Genomic DNA, 10000 nt, shown 5'->3' on the forward strand with positions numbered 1-10000 from the left:
AAATGTAGGAACTGTGGTTCCACGTTGTTGTTCATCACATCAGTATTGTTGTTGTGGTCTGACGTGTGTGTGTGCGTGTGTGGGTGTGTGTTTGTGTTCGTGCGCATGCGTGTGTGTGTGTGTGTGTGTGTGTGCGTGTCTGTGTGGGTTCTCCAGGTAAGCTGTGGTCCAGGAGTGTGAAGGTGGCCTTCAACCTCCTCCACAAACTGGGCTCCAAACAAGAACCTCTGGTCCATCCTGGAGACCGGGTGAGTACCATACGCGCGCACACACGCACGCATGCACACACACACACACACACGCACACACACACACACGCACACACACACACACACACACACACACACACACACACACACACACACACACACACACACACACGATGAAAGATTAACTTTATTACTCTATGTGAAATGCAGAAGTACAGGAAAGCAATAGTCTTAAGAAGTATTCAAAACAAAAGTATTATAGTACATGTGATATATATTTGATGTACAGTTTATACACACAGTAAGAATCAGGGTCTCTACGTACCTGGACTCTGAACGCAGTCCTACTACCGTATGTACCTGGACTCCCACCACTGCCGGGTCCGGCTGAAAGCAGATCCTCTTCCGGATCCTACTCTGAAATCAGGACCTCTGATTAGAACACTCTCTTACACACACTCGCACAAACACACACGCTAACACACACACGCGCTAAAACACACACACGCTCGCATACACACACGCTAAGCCACACACACACACACACACACACACACACACACACACTCACAGCAGGATGGTATGGGGGAGATTACGAAGCACTTAGAGGCTGTTATCGTCCTTCACAACATGCAACCAGAGACCCACACACACACGCTAACACACACACACACACACACACACACACACACACACACACACACACACACACAACAGTGTATACACGCTAGCAGTAGGCAGACATGTGTGTGTGTGCCATGGGTCATGCAAAAAGTGTATGTGTGTGTGTGTGTTGCTTTGTGTTTGTGTGTGTGTGTGTATGTGTGTGTGTGTGTTTGTGTGTGTCCTGGGTTATGCAGACAGTTTGTGTGTTCAGCTCAATCCAATGTCTGCTCTCTGAAGATCGATGTTCTGTGTGGAGTGCGTATTAGTTCTGTATCAGTTGGATTGTGTGTGTTAGCTATTGTGTGTCAGTGCTTGTGGCTGTTTGTTAATGCGTGTGCATGTGTGTGTGTGTGTGTGTGTGTGTGTGTGTGTATTAGCATGTGTCTGAATACAATGTTTGTTGGTCGGTTTATCAATGTTCCATATGCATTCTCTCTCTCTCTCTCTCCATTTCTCTCTCAATGGTTCTCCCCCCCTCTCTCTGTATTACTCGTTTTCATTTTCATTCTAATATCTCTTTATTGATGTAACAAATGCATTTGTCTTGCCATGGCACAAACAATAAACAAGAATGTCTGTCTCTCCCTCTCTCTTCCTCTCCATAGTGCACCTCACACACACACACCTCATTGTAGGGGCTACACTGTATTACTTATCGATTTATATTTATATATGTATAACCTAAGTATTCTACCTCTTGGGTGTGTTGTCTCCTCCCGTCCACAGGTGGCGCTAGTGTTCCCCAACAACGACCCCGCCTCCTTCATGACCTCCTTCTATGGCTGCCTGCTGGCCCAGGTGGTCCCGGTGCCCATAGAGGTCCCGCTGTCCCGCAAGGTAGGACTCTAACAAGTACCCCTCTACATGGTAGTCCCCTACAAGTACCCCTCTACAAGGTTTCTCCCTACAAGTACCCCTTCTACATCTAGTCCCCTACCAGTACCCTCTACAAGGTAGTCCCCTACAAGTACCCCTCTACATCTGGTCCCCTACCAGTACCCTCTACAAGGTTGTCCCCTACAAGTACCCCTCTACAAGATAGTCCCCTACAAGTACCCCTCTACAATGTAGTCCCCTACAAGTACCCCTCTACATCTAATTCCCTACTAGTACCCTCTACAAGGTAGTCCCCTACAAGTACCCCTCTACAAGGTAGTCCCCTACAAGTACCTCTCATCATCTAGTCCCCTACAAGTACCCCTCTACAAGGTAGTCCCCTACCAGTACCCCTCTACAAGGTAGTCCCCTACAAGTACCTCTCTACATCTAGTCCCCTACAAGTACCTCTCTACATCTAGTCCCCTACAAGTACCCCTCTACAAGGTAGTCCCCTACAAGTACCCCTCTACAATGTAGTCCCCTACAAGTACCCCTCTACATCTAATTCCCTACTAGTACCCTCTACAAGGTAGTCCCCTACAAGTACCCCTCTACAAGGTAGTCCCCTACAAGTACCTCTCATCATCTAGTCCCCTACAAGTACCCCTCTACAAGGTAGTCCCCTACCAGTACCCCTCTACAAGGTAGTCCCCTACAAGTACCCCTCTACAAGGTAGTCCCCTACAAGTACCTCTCATCATCTAGTCCCCTACAAGTACCCCTCTACAAGGTAGTCCCCTACCAGTACCCCTCTACAAGGTAGTCCCCTACAAGTACCTCTCTACATCTAGTCCCCTACAAGTACCTCTCTACATCTAGTCCCCTACAAGTACCCCTCTACAAGGAAGTCCTCTACAAGTACCCCTCTTCAATGTATGCCACTACAAGTACCCCTCTTCAGGTAGGACCCATAGCGAGAGAGAGAGAGAGAGAGGGAGGGAGGGAGGGAGGGAGGGAGGGAGGGAGGGAGAGAGAGACAGAGAGACAGAGTGAAAGAGAGAGAGGGGTGAGAGGGAGAGAGAGAGAGGGGGAGGGATGTGGAGAGAGAGACAGAGAGCAGGAGAGAGAGACAGAGGCAGAGAGACGGCGAAGACGGGTGTAGTTCATAAAGAGGGAGAGGAGGGGAGAGGAGGGGAAGAAATTGAGGAACAAAGAGAGAGAGAGAGGGGGGGGGGGAGAGAGAGAATGCTGGGCACAGAGTGATAGAGATTGAGATTAACACACTGTCACACACACTCTGGGAGAGAGAGACAGAGCGAGGGAGAGACAGACAGAGAGAGAGAGAGAGAGAGAGAGAGAGAGAGAGACAAAGTGAGAGAGACAGAGAGTGCCTGACAGTGACTGGGAGAGAGAGAGAGGGGAGGAGGAGGGAGGGTTGTTTAGCTTTGGTTTGGGTGTTTGGGGAACACAGCTCAGTGTTTGTGTCTGCTGTCCTCCCTGGTCGTGTCAGAGTGCATCATGGGAGCTTTAGCGGACCGCACGCTGCGACAGAACCAGCGGACCGTGACGCCCCAGAGAGCCAGGAACCGCAGTGACTCGGCAGAACCGGCTTCTGCTGAGTCATTGCTGAGGGGACCTGGTGTTATTATGGGATGTAGCGTGACATGATGTTATCATGGGATGTAGAGCTGAGGGGGCCTGGTGTTATTATGGGATGTAGCGGGACATGGTGTTATCATGGGATGTAGAGCTGAGGGGGCCTGGTGTTATTATGGGATGTAGAGCTGAGGAGGCCTGGTGTTATTATGGTATGTAGAGGGACATGTTGTTATTATGGGATGTAGAGCTGAGGGGAGATGGTGTTATTATGGGATGTAGAGGGGACACAGTGTTATTATGGGATGTAGAGAGACAGTGTTATTATGGGATGAAGAGAGACACAGTGTTATTATGGGATGTAGAGCTGAGGGGACATGGTGTTATTATGGGATGTAGAGGGACATGGTGTTATTATGGAATGTAGAGGGGACATGGTGTTATTATGGGATGTAGAGCTGAGGGGGTCTGGTGTTATTATGGGATGTAGAGGGACATGTTGTTATTATGGGATGTAGAGCTGAGGGGAGTTGATGTTATTATGGGATGTAGAGGGGATACCGTGTTATTATGGGATAGAGACACAGTGTTATTATGGGATGTAGAGCTGAGGGGACATGGTGTTATTATGGGATGTAGAGGGACATGGTGTTATTATGGGATGTAGAGGGGACATGGTGTTATTATGGGATGTAGAGCTGAGGGGACATGGTGTTATTATGGGATGTAGAGGGACATGGTGTTATTATGGGATGTAGAGGGGACATGGTGTTATTATGGGATGTAGAATAGTGGGCCAACCTTTTGCAGAAAAACAACTTTTATCAGCGTTGGTCTGAGTCATGACTTGGAGCTTTTTGGAGTCCTAACAGATGGGTTTATAATGACGCGCACACACACACACACACACACACACACACACACACATATACCAACGCAAAGACACACGCAGTATCATACAGAGACACAAGCACACATTGCAACACAGAGACGCACACGCACATGCAAACAAGAAACCGACATACGCATAAATACAAACCCACAGACCCATAGACTCACACAGATATGGGGAAGATATTGTTGTGGTTGTGGGGTGCTTGTGTGTCTGTGCGTGTGTATGTGTGTGTGTCAGTGTGTTGAAGGGAGTCCTAGGATGTATATCTCTCTCCCTCTCTCCGACAAACACAAGAACTTTGAAAAAACAAGAACTTTACCGATAATAAAAAGTTCTACAAACGATCCTCAAATGTGCTTTGCTACAACTGAGGCTGTATTCGATTACAGAGCGTCCTTAACAACTCTCTCTCTCTCCCCCCCTGTAACACCCTCTCAGGATGCAGGCTGTAAGCAGGTGGGCTTCCTGCTGGGGAGCTGTGGGGTATCCCTGGCTCTGACCAGCGACGCCTGCCATAAGGGGCTCCCCAAGACCTCCACCGGGGAGGTGCCCCAGTTCAAAGGTCCTCCTCACAAACACACAGTGTGCGCTCACAGTGTGTGTAACAGGGGTGTGTGTAACAGGTGTGTGTGTGTTTGGTGGGGGTGTGTGCAGGCTGGCCGAAGGTGATGTGGTTGGTCACGGAGTCGAAGCACCTGTCCAAACCGCCCCGGGACTGGTTCCCCGCGGTGAGGGAGGCCAACCAGGACACGGCCTACATAGAGGTACACACACAAACACACACACACGCACAGACACACACACACACACACACACACACACAGACACACACATTATGTTATTTTATTCCCCACAGCAGCTGTCCTCTCTAACTGGTTTGTGTCTCCCAGTATAAGACGTGTAAAGATGGAGGAGTGTTGGGAGTCACAGTAACCAGGGCGGCCATGCTGGCCCACTGCCAGGCTCTGACGCAGGCCTGTTCCTACACCGAGGGTAAAGGTCACACACACACATACACAGACACACACACACACACACACACACACACACACACACACACACACACACACACACTTCCATTCAGTGTTTAAGATTCAATTTAAAAGAGCTTAATTGACATCAGCTTTTACTTTGGTAACGATTAGCGTCATTAAACTGGGTCCAAACCCTCGGTATGGATGAACAAAGCTGAGTTGTGTATAAATGCGGAGAGGGAGGCCACACGTACAGAGGCTATAGACAGCAGGCCTAACGACCGTCTCTCTGTAGCTGAGACCATGGTCAACGTCCTGGACTTCAAGAAGGACGTGGGACTCTGGCACGCCGTCCTCACCGTAAGACCTGTCTGCCTGCCTGTCTGTCTGTCTGTCTGCCTGCCTACCTGTCTGCCTGTCTGTCTGTCTGTCTGTCTGTCTGTCTCTCTGCCTGTTTGCCGGTGTGTCTGTGTGTCTGTCTGTCTGCCTTCCTGCCTGTCTGTCTATCTGTCTGTCTCTCTGTCTGTCTTTCCTTCATCTTTAATGCATTTTTCAACTTGCTGTAGATCAAAAACAAATATTTTTAAGGCAATCCAAAATCTCTCTGCCTCTGGCAGTTCAATTCATTTCATAAGAGCTTTATTGGCATGGAAAATAAACAATCAGGAACCCTATCCATCTCCCTCTCTGTCTCCCTCTCTCCCTCCCCACTTTCTCCCCCTCACTCCCCCCTCACTCTTTGAATACCCCCCCCCCTCTCTCTCTCTCTCTCTCTCTCTCTCTCTCTCTCTCTCTCTCTCTCTCTCTCTCTCCCAGAGTGTGATGAACATGATGCATGTGATCAGTGTTCCCTACGCCCTGATGAAGGTCAACCCGTTGTCCTGGATACAGAGGGTCTGCCAGTTCAAAGGTTAGCCCCTTTTATCATCATCACCATCACCACCAAAAGCTAATTTAGATTATGAGACATAACATGTGATGAAACACCTGTTTGACTCCTTTGGTTGTGTTCTTGGTTTTTGTGTGTGTTCGGTGTGTGTGTATGCCTGTGTGTGCGCCTGTGTATGTGCGTGCGTGCGTGCGTGTGTGTGTGTGTGTGTGTCTGTGCGTGCATGCGTGTGTGTTTGCGTGCGTTTGTGTGTGCGTCTGTGTGTGCGTGCGTTTGTGTGTGCGTCTGTGTGTGCGTGCGTGTGTCTGTGTGTGTGTTCCTGTGTCTGTATATGTGTGTGCGTGTACATGCGTATGTGTGTGTGCCTGTGTGTGTGTGTATCGTGTATGTGTGTGTATGTGTTTGTGTGTGTAGCTAAGGTGGCGTGTGTGAAGTCGCGGGACATGCACTGGGCGCTGGTGGCCCACAGAGAGCAGCGGGACGTGGACCTGAGCTCCCTGCGGATGCTGCTGGTGGCCGACGGATCCAACCCCTGTGAGATGTTATAGATGTTATAGGACACAGGTTATAGGATGTAGGTTATAGGTTATAGTATGTAGGTTAAAGGTTTTGGTATAAAGGTTATAGGTTATAGTTTATAGGCTATAGGTTATAGGTTAAATGTTATAGGTTAAAGGATGTAGTATATAGGTTATAGGTTATAGGATGTAGGATGTAGGTTAAAGGATGTAGTATATGGGTTATAGGTTATAGGATGTAGGTGTAACAGTTTATAGTTAAAGTGAAACCAGCCTTCAGATGGAATTGATGTCCTGGGTTATGTAACAGACTATGGATGTAAATATGGCCTCAAAGCTCCCCCTATGGGTGAACACCTGCTACTGAATTATAGATTATTACTGGCAGATGGGTTCACAAGGTAACGCCAATCAAACTCTGGTCACACTCCCCAAATTTGGTTTACAGCAATATAGCCCCGCCCCTAAAACAAAAAAGTAGGACTGGTAGTGGGCGGGCACCCGATTGGCTTCTTTAGCCACGCCCATTACTAACGTGTGGTCCCGCCCCCAGGGTCCATTTCGTCATGTGACGCCTTCCTCAACGTCTTCCAGACCAAGGGGCTGAGGTCAGAGGTCATCTGTCCCTGCGCCAGCTCCACCGAGGGGCTGACGGTGGCCATCAGGAGGTACACACACACACACACTCACGCACGCACACACACACACACACACGCACATACACTAACTCACTAACACAAAGACATGCACACACAAACACACACAGGCAGAGCAACACATGCTAACATATGCACAGAGATTACACATGCTCACAAGCCTGACCACACCCCTTCCTCCCCCTGCCCTCTGATTGGCTGCAGGCCCCTGGAGGAGGGGGCGGTCCCGGGCCGGGGGGTTCTGTCCATGCAGGGTCTGAGCCACGGAGTGATCCGATTGGACAGCGAGGAGAAGCTCTCTGTCCTCACGCTGCAGGACGTGGGCGGAGTCATGCCCGGAGGTACCGTCACCTTCCGAAAGTCTATTTAAAAATAAGAACCCTCTCCCTTTGTTTTACTTTGGAGAGTAAATAAACAGTAACTTTAATACTCTCTCTCTCTCTCTCTGTCTCTCTCTGTCTCTCTGTCTCTCTCTCTCTCTCTCTCTCTCTCTCTCTCTCTCTCTCTCTCCGTCCCCAGCTATGATGTGTGTCGTTCGCCCCGAGGGCTTTCCCCAGCTCTGTCGGACGGACGAGATCGGGGAGCTGTGTGTGAGCTCTGTCGCCACGGGAACGGGATACTACGGCCTCACCGGGATGACCAAGAACACGTTTGAGGTGAGGGAGATGACCCCTACCTGTAGGCCTCCTAGAGCCAGATGACCCCTGACCCCTACCTGTAGGCCTCCTACAGCCAGGTGACCCCTGACCTCTACCTGTAGGCCTCCTAGAGCCAGATGACCCCCTGACCCCTACCTGTAGGCCTCCTAGAGCCAGTGACCCCTGACCCCTACCTGTAGGCCTCCTAGAGCCAGTGACCCCTGACCCCTACCTGTAGGCCTCCTAGAGCCAGTTGACCCCTGACCCCTACCTGTAGGCCCCCTAGAACCAGGTGACCCCTGACCCCTACCTGTAGGCCTCCTAGAACCAGGTGACCCCTGACCCCTACCTGTAGGCCTCCTAGATCCAGGTGACCCCTGACCCCTACCTGTAGGCCTCCTAGAGCCAGTGACCCCTGACCCCTACCTGTAGGCCTCCTAGAGCCAGTGACCCCTGACCCCTACCTGTAGGCCTCCTAGAGCCAGTGACCCCTGACCCCTACCTGTAGGCCTCCTAGAGCCAGATGACCCCTGACCCCTACCTGTAGGCCTCCTAGAGCCAGATGACCCCTGACCCCTACCTGTAGGCCTCCTAGAACCAGGTGACCCCTGACCCCTACCTGTAGGCCTCCTAGAGCCAGATGACCCCTGACCCCTACCTGTAGGCCTCCTAGAACCAGATGACCCCTGACCCCTACCTGTAGGCCTCCTAGAGCCAGTGACCCCTGACCCCTACCTGTAGGCCTCCTAGATCCAGGTGACCCCTGACCCCTCTCTCTGTCCCCAGGTGTTCCCGGTGAGCGAGGAGGGCGAGCCGCTGGGCGAGCGAGGCTTCGTGCGGACGGGCCTCCTGGGGTTCCTGGGGCCGGGGGGCCGTGCCTTCGTGGCGGGGAAGATGGAGGGTCTGATGGTGGTGGGGGCGCGGCGCCACAACGCCGACGACCTGGTGGCCACCGCCCTCGCCGTGGAGCCCATGAAGTTCGTCTACAGAGGGAGGTGAGGCACCAACGCACACACAGACACCTACACACACACACACACACATAGATACACAGTGTCTATCTACGTGTGTGTGTGTTTGTGTGCACAACCACGCACGCATGCACACGCTCTCAAGCACACACACATTCACGATATATCTGACAGTATCTATCTATATATATGACGTGTATAATATACAAAGTCATATATAAAAGATTGTATACATGTAATATGATAGTTTATATATATATCTGTATATATGATAGTATATATGTATGTATGTATATATTTCTATACATGATGGTGTATATGATAGTTTATATATATATATATTATGGTTTATATTTCTATATATATTATAATATATGTATATACATACAATGGTATATATCTCTTTATATGATGGTAAATATATATATACATATTACAGTATATATATAATAGTACATATCTCTCTATATATATGATGATGCATGTATATATAGTATATTTATTATAGTATATATATATAGATATATATATCTATATAATATATATCGCTCTATATATATGATGGTATATGTATGTATCTGGTAGCATATAAGTATATATGTATATCTCTATGTATGATGGTGTATGTATATATCTGATAGTATACAGTATATATGTATATCTCTGTGTGTGACAGTGTATGTATATATCTGATAGTAATCAGTATATATATGTATATCTCTGTGTGTGAAGGTGTATGTATATATCTGATAGTATACAGTATATATATCTGTGTGTGTGACGGTGTATGTATATCTCTTTGTGTGACGGTGTATGTATATATCTGATAGTATCTGTGTGTGTGACGGTGTGCTGTGCTCCAGGATCGCCGTGTTCTCTATCACGGTCCTCCACGATGAGAGGGTGGTGGTGGTGGCGGAGCAGAGACCTGACTCCACAGAGGAGGACAGCTTCCAGTGGATGAGCAGAGTACTGCAGGTACACACACGCACACATGCACGCAGGCACAGGCACACAGACACACAGACGCACATACACACACACACACACAAACAAACACACGCACACACACACAAACACACACGCACAAACACATACACATGTACGCACACACACACGCACACCCACACAGACACACGCACGCACACACACACAAACACACACCACAC

General features: G+C 49.3%; 1 protein-coding gene across 2 annotated transcripts in view; it reads left to right on the forward strand.

The window, feature by feature from the left end:
- Positions 1–10000, forward strand: part of dip2cb (disco-interacting protein 2 homolog Cb) — a gene marked incomplete at its 3' end in the record, with an annotated part of 67752 nt that overhangs the window by 47431 nt on the left and 10321 nt on the right. For both annotated transcript variants that reach the window (XM_079750227.1, XM_079750228.1), the window contains exons 9-21: positions 157–248; positions 1602–1712; positions 4624–4747; positions 4840–4949; positions 5076–5178; positions 5455–5519; positions 5976–6069; positions 6463–6582; positions 7120–7234; positions 7427–7563; positions 7742–7878; positions 8647–8855; positions 9695–9809. In XM_079750227.1, coding sequence (XP_079606353.1) covers positions 157–248; positions 1602–1712; positions 4624–4747; positions 4840–4949; positions 5076–5178; positions 5455–5519; positions 5976–6069; positions 6463–6582; positions 7120–7234; positions 7427–7563; positions 7742–7878; positions 8647–8855; positions 9695–9809 — 1532 coding nt within the window. The remainder of the gene's footprint in view (positions 1–156; positions 249–1601; positions 1713–4623; positions 4748–4839; positions 4950–5075; positions 5179–5454; positions 5520–5975; positions 6070–6462; positions 6583–7119; positions 7235–7426; positions 7564–7741; positions 7879–8646; positions 8856–9694; positions 9810–10000) is intronic.

This window comes from Pollachius pollachius, assembly GCF_949987615.1.
Source record: "Pollachius pollachius genome assembly, chromosome: 14".
NCBI classification, from domain to species: Eukaryota; Metazoa; Chordata; class Actinopteri; order Gadiformes; family Gadidae; genus Pollachius; species Pollachius pollachius.